Raw genomic sequence first — 22,626 nt, forward strand, 5'->3', positions numbered from 1 at the left:
TCAGGTGAATCGTTGTCTTTCATGGAGTGACGTTAATTTCACCTGTGCAAAATAGAAGTAATTGGGTTCTTCTGTTTGACTTGCAGCCTTTGTAGCTTTGGCTTTTACTTCTGATATATTGTCCTGTCTGATACTGTTATCTGATGGGGGATGCAAGAATTAATAATTGGATTTGTGAAATTAAATCCTGAAGTCTTTTCTCTAGTCTCACAGGTATACATAGGACCAGACATATGCAAAGGATTTATCATTGTTTAAACAATGTTAGAAATGTATGATAGTAGCTCTTCCTGTCTTTGAAGGGACAGGTTTGGGCAGCCTGGATTTTTTTGGTTGAGATAAACACTAGAAAGAGACTCCTGGATCGGCATGTAAGAAAAATGCTCACTGAGCACTGAATACATCTTTCTAACTGGCTTATGACTGTGAGTGAAGCAACAAAGTGTATATTAAGCTGCTTTTACTCCTGGTGGGAATAAATAGGAGTATTCCAAGTTCTTAATTGCTTATCATTGTTGCAGAGCAAAAAAAAAAAAAAAAAAAGATGTGAGGCACAGTGGGTTTTTGAGATGATATCAGTGATTGCATAGTTTTCAGTCAGCTTGCTTCTATGTAAAGCCAACAATACTGGAATTTAATGTAGTATGTTTTGTCTGATTTTAGGCTGGTACAGAGGTGTTTCCATTAAGAAGCCCAATGTAAAGGTAAGTGTGAATAATTTTTTTAAGTTAGATTGTCTACTTTGAAGTTGCAGCCCTTGTAAACTCTTAGTTTTCCCTGCACTCAGGATTTTAATTAAATCTAATCCTACCATTTTCTTCATGTGGCAGGATTAGATTTATTTTCTAAATTGAGAGAACAATACTCGTCACCCACCAAAAATCAGAATTTTATCCCGTTTGAGCCTCTCCCTACTCCTCCCAAGAAAACTGTAGAAGGGTGATGCACTTGTGCTCCTTAATTCAGGATTTTTTTAAGAACACATTAAAAATTTTATTATTCTAAAATAATTTTGGAAAAAGTCTAAAAAAGTTTTGTTTTAGACTTTTACAGTTTAACCACTGGATTTGGTTGTTTTCCAGTGATACCCCTGTTCTGCTCTTGGAGAGCTTTTTCATCTGTTCTGATATGAATGCTTGTATATTTATGTAAATCTATGTATACAAACATGTAAATAGTTTCTCCTATGTAAACATCATTTCATTGTCTTTTGTTATAAATACAGCTTGTATTTAAAGAGTATCGGGTTCTCATGTGTAACAGATCACTTTTTTCCTGACGTTACCAGCATTATGTTCGCAGAAGCGTAATCCTCTCTTAATGGAACAGCCTATACTTATTTTGTGTGCATTGGTACACTTAAGCTTGAGTATATGTTCAGTTTTGATAAGAGCGCCCTTCAAACCTTCCTTGGTTTCTTAGGTAACTAGCACAGGATCCCTGATAGAGACATTAAGCATTGGAAGTGAACCAAACAAGAAACTGAATTAGCGTTTCTTCCCTTTCTAGATATTCATATGGCTGAAAGCATGAATGGTTACTTTTTTTTCCTGATGAAGTCATTCCTGTTGTTCACCCCTTCTCCTGCAATGTCAGTCTCGCCTGTCCAAAGGAAGGAATTTTTCTTAGCATTTTGAATAAGCTTTACTTAGTATTCATTTCAAAACCCTCACCATCCTGAATTTTTTTTCTTCCTTTTATACACGTTTTAAAGCTCTAAAAATTTAAAGCTCAGACTTGATTACTGACATTTTTCTGAGAGTCTGTCTGGTGTTTTTCATCTGAAGATTAACAATGCTGATCTTGTATTCCCCACTGAAGATGTAGATTTGCCATTCTTACAGGCTGAGGTTGCTCTGAGCAATTGGGGCTGTCTTTTTTACAGAGATAATGGAATGCAATGAAAACTTTGGTTAAATTACTTTTCTCCATGTCTCATCTCACAAGAACTGGCTGGTACAGGCAAGGTTAGAATCCAGCTGTCATGGGAACAGCAAAAGGCAAATGCCTGTCCTGGATGGGTTCAGACAGTTCTTTGTGGGGAAAGAGGGAGGAAAAAACAACAACAAAAAAAGTTATCCCCAGAGTATACAAATAATGCAGTATGTTCTTCAGTGAAAGGCTGGTGTGGGGGATAGACACAAATTGGATGGCGGGCTCTTTGTTTTTTTGTTTTTAAGCCTACATTGTTGTCATTTAATGTAATGCAGCATGCTGGCAGATAGGCATACTCTGGAATCATGCTGATGCCATGCTGTGAAATGCCCAGTAAGTATTTTGCTAGCTGTGCTAGCTAGCTTACATCTCTCCAGTAAATGTCCCTGGTAGGTAGTACTGGTACTCATGCTGTTCTGCTAACTGCAAGCTGCATGTTTCTCAGAACTCATCCTACTTGTCACACCTTTTGACTGCTTGCTTATCACCTATTAGCAGTATTGTTCTCACGCAGTCTTTGCAGCAGGAAGAAATTTTGTTAAGCATAGGTCTTTGCTCTCAATCTTGTCCATTCCAAGGCAGCTGGGTAGGATTAGAACGGCACCTTTTCATTTGGTCATAGTTGGCTTACCCATTATTTTTATACCAAAGCGTATTTCCTAGAGAACAGTGTTTCTGAACACTTTAGGGGCTTTGGGGGGTGAAAAGTGCTCTAAGTCTTTTTATGATGTTTTTATTGAATAGACTTGCAAAACTTCCTTCTGAAGAAACTGGTCTCTTGAAGATGGAGGTTTGACTCAGAGTGCTGTCCTGTCCTAAAATGGATTAGAATGATTGTGTCCAATTTGAATGTTGACTTTTGACTGTGGTAGTGTCTTTGACACAGTAATAGATGGGTTTTTAATATGGTATATTGGCAATTATACGTTGTGGAATAGAATATAAATGCTAAAAACTGCAAGTGTACTTTTCTAACTTACAGGCTTTTCTCTCTTGCAGGGGATTTTTCCTGCAAACTATATTCACTTGAAAAAGGCAATTGTCAGTAACAGAGGGTGAGTGTTTTTCCTTAAGAAACTATAATTTTTCTTGTTTAGAAGGGAATCTAAGAAATAGTTGATTTTTTTAATAGTTAATATTAAAACTTACAGAATGGTTTTAGTTTAGTTTTTGTGTTTATGAAATTTTGAAATTTAGATGTTGTTCTGTAGAGCTCTGTTAGAAAGTCATAGGTTTTCTTGATATTCTTTAATGTTACAAGAACCAGTTTTATTTACTCCTTCACTTTTGCTCATAAAATCTTGACTTCAGAGGTATCATCTGAAATGCACGCGTTTTAAAAATATAAATGGAATTCTTTAATTTCTTACTGCTCTTCACTGGCAGCATTTTATATTCTATTCTGTTTGCTATGGAGGCACTGGCATGTAGACAGCAGATCTCACTTCTCAACAGATTTTCAACAAAACATAGCTGACAAGGTAATCATGTTAACTGGAAACTTCAAAAGCATCTAACCCCCACACCTCACCCCAACAAATGACTGAAGTATACTCTGAAAATATTTTACATTTGCTGTCACAGGAAGGCTTATTAGACATAGGTTTAATTTAGTTAATGTGAATAGCAATGCTGATGGCAACGTAACATCAGACTTTACTGTACGTAGGCACTGTAACCTGCAAAGTTTCCTGAGATTAACTGAGACTCCTCAAATCAATATCCTGCATGGTTATGACTGCTTTTACCTGCATTTGCTAGATTAGGACAACCGTGGGGAGATTTAGAAGTGCAGTATTTCATACAGTGATCCAAGGTGGCCGATGAAATGTGGGATTTAAAAAGCATTAAGTGTCATTTAATGAAGTGCCTGTAGAAAAATACTTGACTTCTAGTAATCTTGAATTGTACGATTAGTCTCAGATGACCGAGTAAAGTTTTTAAGGGCAGCTGTAGTACTGATGCTTCTTCACTTGTAATCAAATCTATCTTTTGTGGAGAGTGACTGTTCCTAACATGTACTCTCCTTAGGGGGAAGAATACTTTCCTGCAATTTATGGTTATTAGTACTTAATGTTAGTTCAGAATTTGTAAAGGGAAACCTCTTCAGGATATTTGGATACTTACTAGGATAATTAATGTAATTTTTTTGAAGTACGTATCTAAGATTAGTACACCAATTGATACAATGGAACATAATACAGTTCCTAATCAGAGCTCATGGTCACTGTCATGTTTTGGTTAAAGAAATTCGGCATCTGTATTTACGAATATATTCAAAGTGCCAGTATAAACACTTGCCAAGTAATAAAGCATGGTATATACTGTTCTTATATTTGGGTCAAAAATGCAGTGCAGTGTCATTAATATGTAGGTATAATATGGAGGAAGTTATAGTTATGGGAATGCAAAGCATTTTATTTAACAGTTACGTTTAGTCCTGGTAGGCATTCATTTTAAATCCAGCCATACTATTGAAGGCTAATCTTCCAAAATGGCTTATTTTTCAATGATGCCAAGAGTTTGTAAATCCATTTGCAAAAATAATCTTTAGAAGAACTTTGTCCTTTGGCTTTAATATTTTTTCCCAGATTAGCTAAAGTATATTGTGATTCCTTTCATCCTTTATTTTTCTATGGTTCCCTAAAGGAATGCTGAACTATTTTGAATCCCCTCCCTGTAATAGCATTTTCAAAGATATGAAAAGAACTGAATTTTCAGCTAGAAGTGGTTGTGGCATCTTGTTTAATATTAGTATCAAACTTTTGGTGGTGTATACTAAATTCAGAATCTTTGTTGGACCATTGAAATGATCTTTGAATATGAGCTAAATAATAAGTATTGAGCTCTTCGTGTTCTTAGTATCATACTTGAGATCACAAGCATATTCTGTGGAGATGTATTAAAACGTGAATTCAGTTTTACTGGTCTTTCATTGAGGTCAAATTTGAAGAAGGAAAAAAAAAAGTATACTAGTATAACAGGGCACAATCTCAGATACCTAGTGTCTGTCAGTGTTTCAGTGGGAATCGTAAGGTCATTGGCATAATAATAGAAAAAATTGTGATTTGACTTTCTCTCCTGGTACGTATGAATTGGTGCTTTCCAGTCCCAGCTTTAATGAGTTCAATGTATACCTAATATGGCCATGCCGTGTTTTTAAGATAGTGATGTTTCTAATGTATGTATATTTTAGATCTTAACACGAGACTTACTTACACTTACGTCGTTGATGTGAATTTGTCTTTTTGGTAGCTTGGAAATGAAAAATTGAAGCTTTTGATTGATAACTTTTCTACTCCAAGAGTACCTTAATCTAAATTAATTTGTGACTCTAAGTTGGAAAAGACCTTCAAGATCACCAAGTCCAACAGTCAGCCTGATCTACTGAGTCCCATTGCTAAACTGCATACCTTAGGCCATGCCCACACATTTCTTAAATACCTCCAGGGATGGGGACTCTGCCGCTGCCCTAAGCAGCCTGTTCCAATGCTTGACTGCCCTCTCTATGAATGGATTCTTCCTTGTATCCAATCTAAACCTCCTCAGGCACAACTTGATCCAGCTGTCCACTTCATCCTCCTCCCTCCATGTTGCATTTGGCCTTAGCTAATGAGGCACAATTATTAGTAGTAAAATTTTCAAAATAGAAGTACTATAATACTACCATGCTATTTTAGTGATGAATTACTTTCAAGAAAAAAAACAAACTCACAACCTTTCAGAATTAAGTACATCTCATTGTTCTCATGTTTACTTATTAACATTCATTTAGCTCTGCACAGGGGATAGAACAAATAGTCTAAATTGGTTATGGAGTGGGGAGTTTGTAGCTTCACTTCTGATGAATTTCAAAATAGCTGTGTGCATGGCTTTACTGCTAAAGAGGAAGGGCTGTGTCTCTTTCACCTGTGTTGTTGGATGTGCTGCAGAGACTCTCATTTGACACAACCTGTGCCAAAACATGTTGTGAGACAGTGTTTTTTCCACTGGCACTATGCTAGGAGCTATGGAAAATTCTTCCAACAAGATGTGCTTCAGAAATATTTTTTATTTTTAATGCTCCCTCTTTTAAAAATTGCTGAAAGATCAGAAGCTTGAAATAGACCTTATTTTTACAGTGTTTGACATTTTTCTGTAATGTCATTCAAAATAAATGGCAAGTCAGGGCACTCATGACTCAGATAGTATAATGTGTTACAATGCATACATTAGTTACCGCATTCTTGCATCTTAGCTTAATGATAGAAGGCAGCATGCTACAATTCTCTAATGGGAAAGGAAGACCTTGACCACAAAAGGACAAGTTCTATTCTTTTGATTAGAGGATAGCCTACTCAGGTTTCCTATCCAATATTGAAAAGCCTTCTGGATATGAAGGGTTCAAAGATGGTAGATCTTTTGGGTAATTGATTATATTGGACAACATATTAATTGGAGGTGAAAAATGGATTGGACTGGCTTAGATGGAAGGAACGCGAACTGAAGGACCCCGTTTACAGGCAAAATAATATAACATGCAGTTATCATGAAAAGTGTTCTCATTGACCTTAATTGGAATAATTTAAATATTGAACACGTAACTGGAAAATTCTTCACATAAGCACATTCTTGCTGAATATAATGGAAGAAGAGTTAATATGATACGGGAGTTGCTGCAGTGTTACAACGGACAAAATGTTACTCCTAAAATATTTTCCTTTATGTTAAGAGATCAAAAAAAGATCAAGTTTTAGCATTTTGCAAATAACTGGTACCTTTACTAATATTTGCCCTCTTGTCTAGGCAATATGAAACAGTCGTTCCACTTGAAGATTCTGTTGTGACTGAAGTCACAGCAACACTACAGGAATGGGCTGTGCTCTGGAAACAGCTGTATGTGGTAAGAACAGTACCCTTCTCCTTGTTCACTGCTTTTCAAGCAGAAGAGATGCGTTGCATGCATTCCAGTCCAATAGGAAAAAGTAATAAAATAAGAACTGCTAAATTCATTTTGTCTAGTGGGGGGGGGGGAGTGCCTAATTGTGGATCGTATGAACTTCAAATGGGCTGTGCTGGGAACATCGCAATTTTGAAATTTTGCTTTCAGATCTGAAAGCTTCATAGTTAAAATACAGGTTTTAACGTGTTTTTAAGTAAGAAATAGGATGTGTGTTTAGTAACACAAAATTAAAGGTTTGAGTCCCTTCAAAGAACTACTCAGTGCAGTCTGCATTTGTTTCAGCATCTGGGGTTTGAAAGAAGAAGAGGTCAGACAGAAGACTTTCCACAGTATTGTTCCTTCTCTCTAGTAAAAATGAACATTCAAATATTATCCTCATCTATTTTATATAATTTTCAGTTGCTACCACATAATGTGGTGACATTTTCTTTGCTTTCATTTTTATTCCTATTATACTTTTTTATCGCTCAGTTCTATGGAAAAGCAAATAAGAAAATTGCACGTATGAAAGTATTTTTTTCTTGTTCTATTATTTATATTTTTTCTTAGTAATTTTAAGCCATAACTGTAGGATTAAGGTCAAGAACTGTAGGTGATACAGGCATGAATTTCCTTCCTTCCCTTACCTTACAGAAATACATCTATGTAGAGTGTAGCTTCCTTATCAAAACCTGAAATGCCAGTATTTAGTTATCTAGGAAATGCAACCAGAAAAGATAAATTAAATGAGTCTAGTGTATCTGTAACACAGCAAGCAATGTTCCTTACTCCCTTCAAAAAGCAATCGAGTCCATTATGAAATTAGCTTTCTTCTTGTTACTACCGCTTCTTCTAACCTCTTCTATGATGTTGCATGGTATATACAATCTTCTAATACTTCTCTTAACCTAGTACTACTTGTTTTTTCCATTCCAAATACTTACCTCTCTGGTGTATGTGAATAAAGGGATCTTTTCTGTTTTCTTTGTGTAAGAGAGATTCTTTTCTCTCCCTAGTGTCTTATGAAGAAGGCAACAGTAGTATACTGACAGTAGTATTGAATTTGAGAAAAGGGAATAGTTTTACTTACAAATGGGTTGAACTTCCTTTCTACTAATCTATTTCTTTTTGATTGCTAAAACTAATTCTTTGAGGGGAGGGAGAAAGAAAGCTCTAGTTATAAACTTTCAGTTAATGATTTTATTTCTGGGACTGCTTCCTATTCTAGCTCATTATACTTATAACATTGCACACAACATTATTGTATTCTTAAATAACAGGGGAAAGAATTTACTGTTTTTGTGTGACTTTGGAAGTAGGCGTCTGTTTAAAAACCAATTGGTAAAGCTTCGGAGTGGAAAAAAAGCTTGTTTTTTTCCTGAAATCATACAAAAATAAAAATAAAATTCTAATACAGAAACAATTACAGAATCATTTAGGTTGGAAGGCATCTTGAGATCATTCAGTCCCAACTGCCTGTTGAAGTAGAGTCAGGTAGAGCCGGTTCCTCAGGATTGGGTCTAGTCATATTTTGGGCACCTGGAACAGAGACTTGACGACTTCTCTCGGCAATGCTGTCAGTGTTTGACCACCTTCACAGTTTAAAGAATAATTTCTTATGTTCAACACTACTGATGCGGAACTATAGCTATTTTGATATGAAAGAACAATCTATGCTATTGTTAGGTGGGTAACAGAAGTTTGTCCCAGTCACAAGCCATCGGTCTTAAGCTGGAGGAAGTGTAGATGGGTGCACAAATGGATGTGACAGAGCTGGGATCAGGATTTTTTAATTGGTGTTCAGGCTGGAAGCTATGCTGGAAGGTCACATCTTAAAATGTGTTAAGAGACTAAACAGAAATGCTTGCTGTTGGGTCAGCACCAGCAGAAATGTTTATTAATCCCAATCTGTAAAATGAATTATCTATGAAATCTAATTAAAGTTATTCATCATGCTACTGAGCCTAGTCAGCTTTGTAGAAAAGTCCCATACTATAGTTAAAAGCTAAAATGTTAGTTGTTACTGCAGATATTTTCAGGTGGTCAGTGCTTATAAATGGTAACAGTGGGCATTTTTACAGTGCAATACATAATAGACAACTGCCAAACAATATGTACAACATCTCGTAATATCTCTGAATAGACGTGTTCATCTCATGCTTTTTGATGAACTTCTTCCTTGGATTTTGGTTTCAAAGACCAAGTTTGTTTTAATTAAAAATTCCAAGAATCTGCTTTTAGTGATGATATAGTTGGGATGCATCATAAGGTTTCTATGTGCCTCTCAATTAAACAGTGGGCCCTGGAATGTGCTATCTAGGAAGCCTGGAACAATTAAAATACTTCCTGAACAGGGGTGTTGTGGTTGTTTCAAGACAAAATAACTCAACTGGAAGAAATTGGAGAGAGGAGGAGAATACTAGGGAATGCAAGGGCAAAGCAAACTCATGTTTGAGACACTTGTAGAAAATCGGGTTATGTAAAGTGTTGGAAGTCTCCCTCAGCTTTCTGTGACCAAAGTTCATGCTATCACCAGGAAGAAATGGAGTGGGGAAGCTCGAATAGCTTTATGAGAGCCATGCAGTATTTTTAGTTTGTACATCTATATACTGGGAAAATGAGTCTAAGTTCACTGTACTACACAGTGTTGTGAGATTCTTACAATTTTTTCAATAATCACTAAAGTAAAGTAATAGAACTAGAAGCTGCTGTTGTGGAGAAAAAGGCATTTATGGGCAATGAGTTCTGAAAGGAAAGGCTGTGCTTAAAATTAATTTGAAATAAGATGTTATACGATGTTCTCTGCTCTACTGTATGTCATGTTATAGTATCAGCATCCAGCTACTCAGAACATATTGCTTCAAATACTAAGAAAGCAATAAGGATTTCTGAAAACATAGGAGGTTTCTCTCAGGGTGGAAATGGATAGGGATACAAACAATCCTGAAAAACATGAGAATTTATTCAAGGTTGTTATTACTTATATTGAGTTTTTGTAGCAGTAATGATAACCTAGTTAAAAATTGTGTCCCCATCCTAAAAATCTTGAACACTTAATATTTCTAAAGGAGTAAAGGGTTTTATATTTCAGGGATTAAAAAATACTTTTTTTTTTTTTTTTGAATATGTAGTCTGTGTGCAGATAAATACAGTGTCATGGTATGGCAAAATAAAGCAATTCTTTGTCCTGATCTGCCTGTGTGCAGGCTTCTATGATGAGCACAAACAGCTTTAGTAGCAACTTTCTGTCAGAAAGGTCACTATTCTATTTAACCTACTTACTTTAGATTTTCCTACTTTTACTGCCATTGTGTGAATTTTTTGGGAGGTAGTTCACAGGAACCGAGGTTTAAAACTTGTACTGTGTAAGCACTGTACACTAAGTTGCTCCCAATATGGGTAGAGCTTCTGATAACTATAGCTGATGAGGTGTGTACATCCATGTGAGTATGTGTCTGTGTATAGATGTGTGTGTTGTCACTAAGTGTATGATCTTGTATTTTTATCTTGTGGTATTATTTTGCCTGGCATTCAAATGAACATTCAAGTGTTCTTTAAGATTAATTTGGACAAGATACCTATTTCATTTTGTGGGAAGCCTAAGAAATTTAAAAGAAGGTTATACTTGTCCTTAGTATTAAAAAGGCTTACAAAGATGTCAGAGATTCCCTTACCTGGTACTGCACTTAATATGGAGTGGGAGAGGAAAGAAAAATATAATTATTGTTGGTACTGCTATGGGCAGATGAGCCTGTTCTCATGACTGCTACAAAGAGTCAAGAAACACAGGGCAGAAAAGCAAGAACTAACCTTTAGGAGAGACTTCTGCAAGCACAGAGATGTATAAAAATGCATTTTTTATGGTGAAATGCATATGTGTAGCTGTTGTGTAGTTGCCTAGCTCAGTGTATGACTTCCACAGAGACAGAAGAATAATAGCGATAAGGTGAATAACTTTCTCTTTTCCTGTAGGTGTTGATAAGATTTGTTATTTTTGTACCACTTCTAAATAAAGTATCTGCAAGTTCTGTATCAGCTTTAGTTAATTAGGTCAAACAAGACTCCTGTGAGTTGTTAAGTCAGCTAAAGAGATCACTGAAACTCACAGGTGGAGCATAGTAGCTATTTTAACAGTAAAAAAAAAATCCTCAGAGTTTAAGATGTGATGTGGGGACTATTTCTTTTGAAATTGCAGATGACTGTAGAGAGACCAAATGTAACTGCCCAATTTAGAATTTGGTTGGATCAATAAATGTAATTCCCTGCTTCTAAGCAAAAGGGGAGCAGGGGGAAGAGTGTGAAATGACTTCTGGTTTAGTTTGAGGAATAAGACCTACTGCTCGTGGGAATAGAGGGAGGTTTTGTTGTGTTTGTGTTTTTTTGTTTGTTTGTTTGTTTTTCTGAGTCTGAAACACAATTTGTGTTGACTATTTTTAAGTCTTCTGTGGTTCCTAACTAGTAAAAGAGACTGGGTAAAAGGACTTGGTGCAATTGAACCTGATCTAGGTGTTTTAAGATGGCCCTGGCTACTGTGTAGGAGTATCAGTTCAAAGCTCATCTTTGAAAACAAATGTCCTTTACTGAATCACTAGTGTAGTTTAATCTTACATTGAAATATTTTGAGACATTTTTGCATAGTGATGTGGTTTTTACTTCAAAACTGATAAAATCATAAACTGGTAAGTCAGTGTTGATGCCATTTCCTAAACATTGTAGAGCAAAAAATGTGTGGTATTATCTAAAAGAGACACGTGGTGCCTGAATTGTACTTTAGAAGGTCTCCTCTGAATGTCCAGGATGGAAAGATAATGTTAAGCATATTTCATACATGCAGTTCTGTGCAAGCAAACTCTAGGAAAGGTCAAGTATTTGTACTTTGAGATGTATGTACAGAGACAATCTTGCATGTATGTATGTGGTTGCCTTTTATTTTTGAGTCATTTTCAAGGTTACCTGCTGATAGGAAAATCCTGTAGTGTGACTGTTGAAGCACTGTGAAAGACATTTAGAAAGTCTTAAGAGCTTGCTTGGCCCAGCTTGATGCTGTCATCTCTTCCTTATCCCTAGTCCCATGTTCTGGTATTCAGCAGTATTTTTGGAAGTGTTTTTTTAAGTGTTTTATGGTGAAGGGTGGGTCTTCATAGAGTGGCCAGGATCTCGGATCTGAGTTTGAGCCTATCACAGCTGATAGTCTTTAATGCTGCACCAAACACAAAGAAACAAAGAATAATTATTTCCACTTTTGGTAGTGTCTACTTCTTCAATTTCTCAAAGGGAACAGTGCACTGAGAAAACATCTGATTGCTTAGCAACCTAATCAAAGGCTTTTAGCTGATTTGTCATTTGATTACTGGAAAATACTTGAACATTTTTCTTGATTGGATTGTGAAGGGTATGCGCAGAATGATTTGGAGCATGATGAACACTTCAGGGCTGTATATGTAAGGTGGATATTTTTATCATTTGTTATGTTTGGTCATGGAAGTGGAAGCCAGAGGTAAAGAAGTGTCAGTGTGTTATCTGTCACTGTTCCTACTCATTATGTTAAGCAGTCAGAAGTTTTTGTACCCTGAACCATAGGCTTTTATACAGCTTAGATATGCTGTCTTTGGAAAGTCAGGTGAAGTCCTTCTCGTGTATTGTTCAATTTACAACTGCATTTACTTAAATGTATTATATGTGGGTTTTTGGAGATCTTCAGTGAATGTCATGAAATCTACGCTTCAGTGGAACAGTCCTCATGAGGAATCTACACTTGATATTTATTAGGTCATTGCCATAAAATGCAGTCAGCTCCAGTACATCTCCCCTTTTTAGCATGAACTCGAAGTTCAATTTAAGGGCTTCATATTTTAAGATCATAAAGGATTCCCATAATTGCTCTCTTTGGATTCCATATTTTTAAGAAATTTAATGCAGTCAGCCCTTTGTAGTGACTTGTGGAAGTCTAGGAGCTCTGAGGAATTAAAGCAGGCCTAAGTTTTGAGAATAAAATGAGTTTGTAAGCAAGTCTTACATCATAAAAAATTGAAGAAATACAATAATTGGTTTGAAAGTGATTTGCCATTGAAGACCAAGGAGTATATGGATAGTCTTTAATTTAAAGTGCAATATAACATCAGTATATGAGTGCATGTCACCTTTCTTATTCTTCCACATAGAGATTTGTGATAGCATGTAAGGTGATTGGGATCACCAAGCCAGTTCTTATGTATTTAAATTATTTAAATTAATTATTAAATTATTTAAAGTGATGATAATAACAAAAAGTTGACCGTTCTACAGTCAGATGAATACTTAGTATATTCTGTATGGGAGAAATGCATGTTTTGAGTTATCATGGAGATAAATAGATTTTAATAGATTTTAAAAATAAAGACCAATATAAGTCACCTTCTGGTGTCCTTGACAAGTCTTACACTGACACATTGTATGCAGGGTGTTAAAATCTCTTGCTTTGTAAAGGAAATGTTATTTGGTCATTGATATGGGAGATTGTAATATCTTCTTTTATTTTGGTAAATAGAAGAGAATAAATAGATAGCTTCCTAATACTGAAACTTACTGCAAGTTTTCTTTGTTTTGAGATTCATTTTCACTTTTTGAAATACTAGTTAGCTTGTAGTTAACAGAGCCTTTCCTTTTAGAACAGTATCGAGTCTGCCATGTGCTGCAAATAGTGTTACAGTATCCACATTTAGTGCAATGGACATACTAAAAGAGGGACTTTGAGTTTATTGAATGCTGGTTTAACATCAGCTCTGAACAGAAGAAAAATTACTGATGGGAAAGTAGTGGCTGACTTGCAGATGCTTTCGAGCCATTTCTTTTGTACAGAAAATGAACTGAATGCTTGATTTTGCTAAGATGAGGGAAAGAAGGATTCAGCCCAAAATTCCAAACAGGAATTTGAGGGTTTCCTCATCAGCAAATGGAGAGGCTCATCTGGATTGTTCTGATGTTATGACAGAAATTACATTTGAAACAGTGGGGTTTCCAAAGACATATTTTGAAGAACTGTGGCAGTTTTGTTTTTGTTTTATTTTTAAAGAATGGAAAATGAGAGAAGGGTGGGAAACATGGGTAGGGGAAACTAGCAATCTGGCTATTTTGAGCAAGTGAGCTTGTCTGCGTGCTTACAGCTTAGAAGGAAAAAGGACTGATCATCCCTAGTGGGTATTTATTGGAACTAAAAAGACAGTTTGGATTTCATCTTACAGAAGACAGATTTTTTTTTTTAATAGAAAAGCAAAGAACATCTGTCCTTTTGGCAGCCTGTATGGCACTGTCCATGTGGTATCAAGAAGCGTATTTCACTCTTAGCCTGATTTGTTACTTTCTGTTGTTTCTATCCTTAAGACTTAGGAGAAAGTAACTAATATGTAGTAGTTGTAATTAATAATAGTTATTTTCATGTTTTTTTAATAATAAAAACATATATATATGTTTTCTAAGGGGAGTGGGTAACAAAGTTTTCCACACCTTCCACCCATTAATCCAGAATTATGAGAATTAGCACATGCACAGCCATACTGAAAGCCTTGTGGCTGCAGCCAGAACAGTGTCGCCGCAGCAGTGAACAGCTAGTGCTTGGCTTGCCAGGTTTGATTACTCTCTGCCCTGTTGCATTTGGCTGGGCAGAAAGTGATTGCTGATTGTGTCCTCCTAAACAAAAGGGAAAAAAGGCATCTTTATTTAAAAACTCCATGGTAAGCTTGGCAAATGGCTAGATACTAATTTTTATGTAAGGTATTACAGTGAAATTAAAATATTTAATATAATTATTAAAGACATTTTCCTTCTCTCTAACTTCCAGCCACGTGATTGTGGATATGCTGTAGGGATAACAGGGAAAAAACAAAACCTGTTTTCAAAGTGTAAGTAGACTTCCAAAGGCAAGCATTCAAGAACTGGGGGAATGCCACGGTTCTCAGTTTAATGTGTTTTTTCTTTAAGGTGTATGGTGAGACCTTTAGCTTTGTGGTCAGTTGCCATATGGTGTTTGGTAATGAGGCTGCAACCTCGCTTCTTCCCTCATTTGTTCCAGCTGTTCACCAGTGAATAAAGAATGTGACAAAGACTTCCAGAAAGGGGGACGATGCTCTTAAAACGAAGAAAATGCAGTGCTCCCTCCTTTCTTTCATTAAGATATTATAGAAGATATCCCAAACTAGTCACACAAAATTAGTGCATACTTCTTGTACTGAAATCTCTCTGCAAAACCAAGATGGTATCTCTAGTCTTGCGTGTATTTTGACAAAACTGTTATAAGTTTGAAGCCCTTGGATACTGAATGTTATGTAGAACCCTTGAGAATGGGGAATGTCTGCCTTTGTGGTAAGGTTTGAATAGTTTGTAGTAAGCTAAACATTAAAAAATTGTTGTAAGGCATACGTGCAGGAGTGTGGACTAATTTCAGTTAATGTTTCTCTTCATTTTCTTTAGTGCTTGGTTTTCTCCTGAGTGATTTTCTCGTAACATCTGTTACTGTGAATGATGGAATGGAAAAAAAGGGAAGAAATACAAATTTTACCTTCAGAAACCAAATTTACGCTTCCATGCTTCTTTAAATTGGTCATGTCTTCTTTTTGAGCTAACGGTGATTCATGGCCATTGGAGAAATTAATTCTTTAAGAAACTCTTCTGCCTCTTTCCTCAAGTTTCATTGTTTAATAGAAGCTATGATACTATGTTTTACACACAAAGGTTGCTTAAATAAAAGGGATATAAAGAAAGTAGAAGAGGTTTCTATATGTGAACTGTAACGTAGCTTCTCAAATTTTTGGTGTTTATCTTCATATACTTTCTCTTTGAATTTAGGAAGAGAGCCTTGCCCTAGCTGATTTGATTATAGATAACAGATTTGATTTTTGTCATAATAATTAAATATTAGGAAAACACTGCCAAGTTTGATTTCAGTTTTTAGTTGCTATCACTATTCTTTACAGTGAGAGCAAAGATTCTTTGACTGTACATTTACCCCTGGAACAAAAACCCACCAGATGATACCCATCAGATGAAACCCATCAGAAGTTAATTCTAAAAATGAATTTAGGGCACCTCTATAATTTAGGAAACAAATATCCATTTCTTTTTAGTGTCAGTATTCACTGTTACTAATACCTTCAGAGCCAATGTGTTTAGATGAGATACAATACATGCTACAGAAAAACTGTTGCTGAAATAATAGAAACATAAATCAAGAAAACTGCTGAAATAATGGAAACATAAATCAAGTGTAGGAGTACATAATTTTCTTATAATACCCGGTGATATAAGTGTGCCTCTTTGTATCAGTGGCTTCCAGTCGATATGGTGTCAAGTCTTCCTTTGGCACCAACATGTGTTGCTGCTGCTGACAGGTCCGAAGGACACAGCAAGTGCTGAGGGGCTTGGCCAAGCGCTGCCTCCCGCACCCGTGCGGGTGAGGGCAGGTCCTGTGCTGTAGTGCAAGCAGTGCAGCAGGGCAGTAAATTTAGGAACTCCTGTTCTGGGAGGGAGGGAGAGGTAATAGCTCTGGCTCCAAAGAAATTTATTATTTTCGAAAGTAGTATCTGAAGTCCAGTCTTTTGCACCAAATCCTACCCACAGCATTGAAAACTGCATGCCCGCGTGACTTCCCATGAGGTTTCCTAGGCCTAATATAACTATATTAATTCTTTCTGCTCTGCTTTGCTGAGCTGTGTGTGAATTCTGCAGTGTCCCTGAGCTGGAAGCACCTTATATGTTAGGAAGGTGCTGAGTCCCGAGTTCGTTACTGTAATTTTACTGAAAAAACTTCAGATGGTCTGAATTCAAAGACATTTAGGTAGCAGGGGAGGTAATGGTGTCTTTGCCAATCCACAGCTGTTTAATCTAGATTAAATCACAGTTGATGGGACAGATTTCAGTTCACATGGTTATTCTTTAGGTATGTCCTTAGAGGGGAGGGAGGGGGGATTTGTGAATGTTTGTTCTGTAGTCTGTGCAAGAGCAGACATTCAGAAATGAAGCTGAGACCGCATCCTTTCAGGAGGAAGTGGGGACTGCTTTTTAATATCTCTTTAGACTTTTCAAGCTGACGTGAGCTGGCACTGCTGCTGAAGCAGGCAGGTTGTCTCCTGGTCCCTAATCACCTGCTCCCACACTGTGCTTTACTGCGCCATCCAGCACTGCAGTTGGCAATGATAAGGGGGAGTTCAGGCTTCTATTTCGTTCAATCTGATGGTTAGTACCTTCTAATAAAATGGCTGTTTTTGGTAATCAGGGGTATGGGTTTATAATCACTATATTACTGCAAGTCTTTGATTTAAGAGTAATGATTGCAGGTTTCTTCTATGGGATAGCCTCAGCTCAGTTTACTGTATGCAGGTGCACATATTGTGTGTGTTTTCTAATTCAGCAGATAAAATCCTAGTAGTGCTCCTTGGGCTATTACTTTTCCATACCTTCTCTCACTGTTAGCATTTGATATTTGCTTTTGAGTGAAGTTAGGCCAGTAATGGGTTGAAGGCCATGACTTTATTTTAGAAATCCATCAGTTTCTGCTCCTTCATTTTTCATAATATATCATCAGCACTTGGGATAATAATTAATAAGGTCTTTTTGCTATATATGTGACCTTGCAATCTTAGCCAAAGTGCATGCTGAAGAAATACTGAGTTCTCATTTTTAAGGAATAAGGTAGTAACACTTCTGTTCTCAGAATTTTTGTCTTGACCTGAATAGCTCAAGTTGAATTTGAAGTGCACAGGGCTAGTTAACTTCCACAGTGAGATAAACTGTGCAGCTTCTCTGCAGATGAAAATATTGCCTAGTGAGTATGTAGTGATTTTAAGTGATTTTACTAGTACTGTCGAATGGACTTGTGGATTTCTTATTAGAAGGACGTGCTTAAAAACCTTCTATTTATACATGGCTTAACAAATTTCTAAAATGTAGTATAGTACTTGCTCATGTACTAAAAGAAAGTTAACTTATTTTCTGGGAAACTAGGAAATATCACTAGCGGAGGTTTCTTTTTAATATTGTTGGTAATTAAAAAAAAAAAAAAAAAACAGGAAGATTCACTTATCTGGCAGAAAGTGACATACAGAACATTTTAGCATTCATTATTTTTATTACTTTATGAGGACCTTAAAGATAGTAAAATAGGGATATTGCTTTGCCTCTCAAAAGAGGAGAACATTGCAACCGATCCCGTGCTAAGATACAAGCCAAAGAGGTTTTCTGTCAACTTTTGTCTGAGCTAGTATTACAGAATATAAACAGAATGGCAGTTTGTTTTAGGGGAACTAGCAGCATTGCTGACAAGTTTGGAATCAGAAGGAAGATTTTAATAAACCAGTTAGGTTTTTTGTTGAGTTTTGGTGTCATACTCTGAAGTAGCTGCAATGAGTTTGCTGTCTCAGATCTGACAATAATTGCAGGCATGTCAGCTCTCACTGTAGTACTGTTGGCTGTCATCACATAAATCTACATTAGAAGAAGTGTTAGAATTCTAGACAGCATTTAAGAGTTATTTTATTACCAGCATAGTAGTCTAGAAATAACATAATTGTGATTTGGTATTTCTGTTGAAACCAATAACATTGCAGTGTTAAAGTACAGAATGCCAGTATGAAAATGATTGCAGAAAGAAGATGGACAGAAGTGGGGCACATTTTCTTCAAAAATTAAAATCTGCTGCATGAAGCAATCTAAAGTGAGTATTTTCTAATTGTTGGCTTTATTTATTCTAGAAAAGCCATACCCTCTTTAAGATGTAATTTTTAATACCTTGGTTCTTTGTTTCTGCTCCATTCTCCAGGTTCTGTATAAGGCTGACCCGGAAAATACCTAACTGGGCAGCTCACAAGGATTGCACAGGCGTGCACACACAACCGCACACAATGACAACACAACCTAGAACTGTTGTACATACAGACAATAAACTGAAACACATACTGTGTGTGACTTTTTGATGCAAGTTATGGTACTATCTCAGTGTATTCTTTCAAGATGATGCTATGTTTGATACTGTTGCTTTTTTTTTTTTTTTCCTTTGAGAGCATTATTGTGCACTGAAGAACTATTTCTAACGGAGTTCTCCCATTTTATTAGAGGAAAGAGAAAGCTATACTTATGAGTCATCTTCCCTTAGAGGTCCCCGAGTTGGGCTGGCCAGGGCGTGCCTGATGGGTGTGCCTGGCCCTTTGGATGCTCCAGACAGTCCCTTTGCCATCTTTCTCCTACCTCTTTGCCCCAGTGTGTTGAATTTCTTTAGCAGTTTTAACTCAGTCGAACAGAAATTATTTTCTTGAAAAGCAGTGGCTGTGTGGAGGGAAGAAATGCAATTTTATTGCTCCTGCCATAGGAGGGACTGCAGTGTTATTTCAGCCATATTGTGAAGCAGAAGGTGAGACAGAAATTGAGACAGAAATAAACTATGAGAAACCAGGCTTCATAATGTCCTGTGCTTATTGCCCTTGTGCACGCACTAGTGTCTGTGTGGCTGTGCAGTGGGAATTGGGGAATTATCTGGCTGAATGAGAACCATCTTGAATCCTGTTGCTGTTTTTCTGGCAGATTAGATTCTTGATGTGGCTGCCTGCATGGCTGTACAAACGCCAGTCACTGTGTGGAAAGAAGACAACAGGATCAGACAATCGGATCTATTGTCAGTTGAGACTACTTGATTTTCTTAGCAACATATGTTTCTGATGGATTAAGCTGGCTGTACTTAATGGTACACTTTAGTGTAACAGATCAGTGGTTGCTAGTAAAAGGAGTTTTTATAGTATTGGTAGCAGTCCAATAAGAGATATTATAGGTTACTGCTTCTGTTGTGGGACTTGGTGGTTGTTGTGCTTATTACTTGTGACAGTTTGGTCTGAAAAATTGGACAGAACGAGGCAAAGGATTGTCTCATGGCTCACAGTTTTACTCCTGTGTTTCTTAAGTTGTACAAGCACAGAATCATAGAATCATGCAGATCGGAGGAAACTTCTGGGGGTTACAAGTACAACTTTCTCCTCAAAGCAGGTCCTATTGGAGCAGGTTGCTGAGGGACTTGTCCCTTGGACTTCTGAGTGTTTGTGGAGATGCCTCAATCTCTTGACAGCAGCCTGTTCTACATGTTGACCACCTGAAGCCAGGGATAGAAGAATGGGGGCTTGTTTAATCGCATTATAATAGATATTGCTGAGTGTCTTTGCTTACTACTGTGCAAATTAACTGAAACAAGGAGTCTTGGGGCCCCTCATAAAGGATGGTTCCTGACAAAAATGGGAAACCTTGTCTCCAAAACCAGCTGAGAGCAACCTTGTGGTTTGGACAAGAGCCAAGGAGCAGCTGAGTCTGTACCAAGGCAGGGGGTCAGCTATGTGATGAAGAGGAGTTATCAACCTTCATCCCCGTGATCCCCCGACGACCACCACCAGACAGCAATACAGAGGCGCGGATGTGAAGAGTTTATTGAAATGACTTCGTGGAGCTAATTTGAATACAAAGGAGGGATAGGTTATGAATATGTATAGGTGTATTGGGAAACTGCATTTGTAACTTTTTACTGCATATAACCAAGGCAAGTTGCCGTGTTGGGGTGCGCATGCCTTTGGGAGCTATCACTCATGTGCCTGGTGCCGAAATAAACCACATACCCACTTTATAACTCATTTGCTTTGAGTTGTAGAGTTCTTCCATGAATCACACCTACAAGTTAAAAATGTTTTCCTTTTATCTAGTTGGAAGTTCCAGCATGTGATGCCTTTATTCCTATTGTGGTGCATCTCTGAGAAGAATCTGGATCCCTTTTTTCTCAATCTTCCAATTAAGTAGTTACAAATAAATACTCCAGGTGTCTCAAATGCTGAATAATTGGGAAAAATGCCTCCCCTGACCTGCTAGTTACCCTCTTGCTAATACAGCCCAGTATGTATAATAATGTGGTTGGTCTCTGCAGCAAGGGCAGTACTACTGGCTTCTGTTCAGCTTCTCCACCAGGATCACCAGGTTGCCTTCTGTACAGTTGTTCTCTGTCCTTGTTGTATCCAGATGATGAGAACTTTGTGTTTGCCATGGGATAAGTCCATGAGGTTCTTCCTGTTTTGTTTTTCCAGCCTGGCAAGGAAGCCTGGCCAGGACTCCTCTGAATAGCAGCCTTGTCATCCCTCTGCTCCCAAGAGTTAAGTGACTGCTAAGTGACTGACTGAGGGTGTGCTCTATTTCAGTATGCAGATTGTTAACAAAGATGTTAATACACCAAGGGATGCTGTTAGGAACCAGTCACAAGTTGGCTGATGTGCTGCTGATGTTCATCCTCCCTTTGAGCCTGGCAGTCCAGTCAACATCCCAACCTTACAGTCCATTTGTTCAGCCCGTATCTCACCAACATACTTTATAGCAGGTGTTCTCCAGATATGTCCCGTCCCAGGCCAAATTATCTTTCCTTGACTGCAAATCTTAAAAACTTTATAGCCAAGGTTCCCTGTTTTCCAGTGTTAGCTTTCTTTTCAGAAATTGTCACTCATTTATCAGAGCTCTGAACTATGTACATCCTGAACTGCGATTAGAGGTTGCACTGACAGAGTTAACAATAAATGTAGGCTTCTGCAGGCATTAGCTAATCCTCCCTTGGCACTACGATTAAAGAAATTAACAGTACAGAATTAAATATAGCACTTACTAAATGGTTTTTAAATGGTTGATTTGATAACAAAGTAGATGAAAATAGGGTTATTCAGAGGTGCTGCTTGTAATAGGACTTGCAGTTCTTGTCTCGGTGCTGTTCAATAGGCTCATAATAGAAATCAGGAAAAAAAGGTGCAGTCTCATAAATTTGCTGATGATGCAAAAGTGGAAATTTAAATAATGATTAGTTCAGAAACTGTATAGTTCCTGTCAGATACTTGGCTCATTTAAACAGCATTTATTCTAATACATCCAAATATAGAAGAGGCCTACAGATGGTGTTTGTGTCCTGAGGTGCAATGACACTTAGTAACAGTGATGAAACATTATTATGACTAACCCATTGAACATCAGCCTCTTTCTTGATTTTGATAGCTAAGAGGGTAATAAGTCTTGCCCTTATAGGCAAGGAGCCATCCTGGGGGGCAAAAGAGGAGAAAAATTGAAAATCTCTTTGTATGAAATAAATGACGTGATTGAGTAACAGCCACTGGTTCTGCTGTGTCCTTTTCAAAACAGATTTGCTGCAAGGAAAGGCCTGAAAGGAAGGGGAGCCTCAAAAGTAGAGGGAGGGTATGTAGAGAGGGCCTTAAGGTTGCTTGGTCCATCTAACCCCTTTGTGACATGTTCATTTCCAGCTGTGGCTTTTCCAACATGTGCTTGTCTTGCCTGTTTTTTTTTGTTGTTGTTTGTTTTTTTAAAAAGGATATTGTGCAACCTCGCAAAGCCCAGTATTTTTTGGCCCAGACTTATTCTGAAGCTTGTGCTTAGTCTCCCTGACTTGTTATTTCTCACTCTGTTTTGGACAGGAAGAAATCAGTCCATTCCTTTTTTATGCAAGTTTTTGATTTAAATTGTTTTCCTAAATTCTGTCTTTTCTAGACTAGGCAGCCAAACATCAAACCCAGTGTATCTTCTATATTCTGGATGTTCTCAATGCTTTAAAGTATCACTTATTTATCCACACTTTCTCAGTGTTTAAGAGACAAAGAGAGAAAGGGTGGAGTGGGGGAGAAAATAGAGCTGAGGATAATATTCCAGCGGAATCCTGACCTATATCGAGTAGTGTGAAGAAATTACTTCGTACAATTATTTCCTTGAACTGCAGAAGTCCAGTGAGG

At 37.2% G+C, this 22,626-nt stretch overlaps 1 protein-coding gene across 15 annotated transcripts in view; it reads left to right on the forward strand.

The window, feature by feature from the left end:
• Positions 1-22,626, forward strand: part of DOCK3 (dedicator of cytokinesis 3) — a 212,402-nt gene that overhangs the window by 30,050 nt on the left and 159,726 nt on the right. For all 15 annotated transcript variants that reach the window (XM_035338064.1, XM_035338065.1, XM_035338068.1 and 12 more), the window contains exons 3-5: positions 664-704; positions 2,935-2,990; positions 6,721-6,817. In XM_035338064.1, the coding sequence (XP_035193955.1) occupies positions 664-704; positions 2,935-2,990; positions 6,721-6,817 (194 nt within the window). The remainder of the gene's footprint in view (positions 1-663; positions 705-2,934; positions 2,991-6,720; positions 6,818-22,626) is intronic.

Source organism: Oxyura jamaicensis, chromosome 12 (genome assembly GCF_011077185.1).
Source record: "Oxyura jamaicensis isolate SHBP4307 breed ruddy duck chromosome 12, BPBGC_Ojam_1.0, whole genome shotgun sequence".
Classification (NCBI taxonomy): Eukaryota; Metazoa; Chordata; class Aves; order Anseriformes; family Anatidae; genus Oxyura; species Oxyura jamaicensis.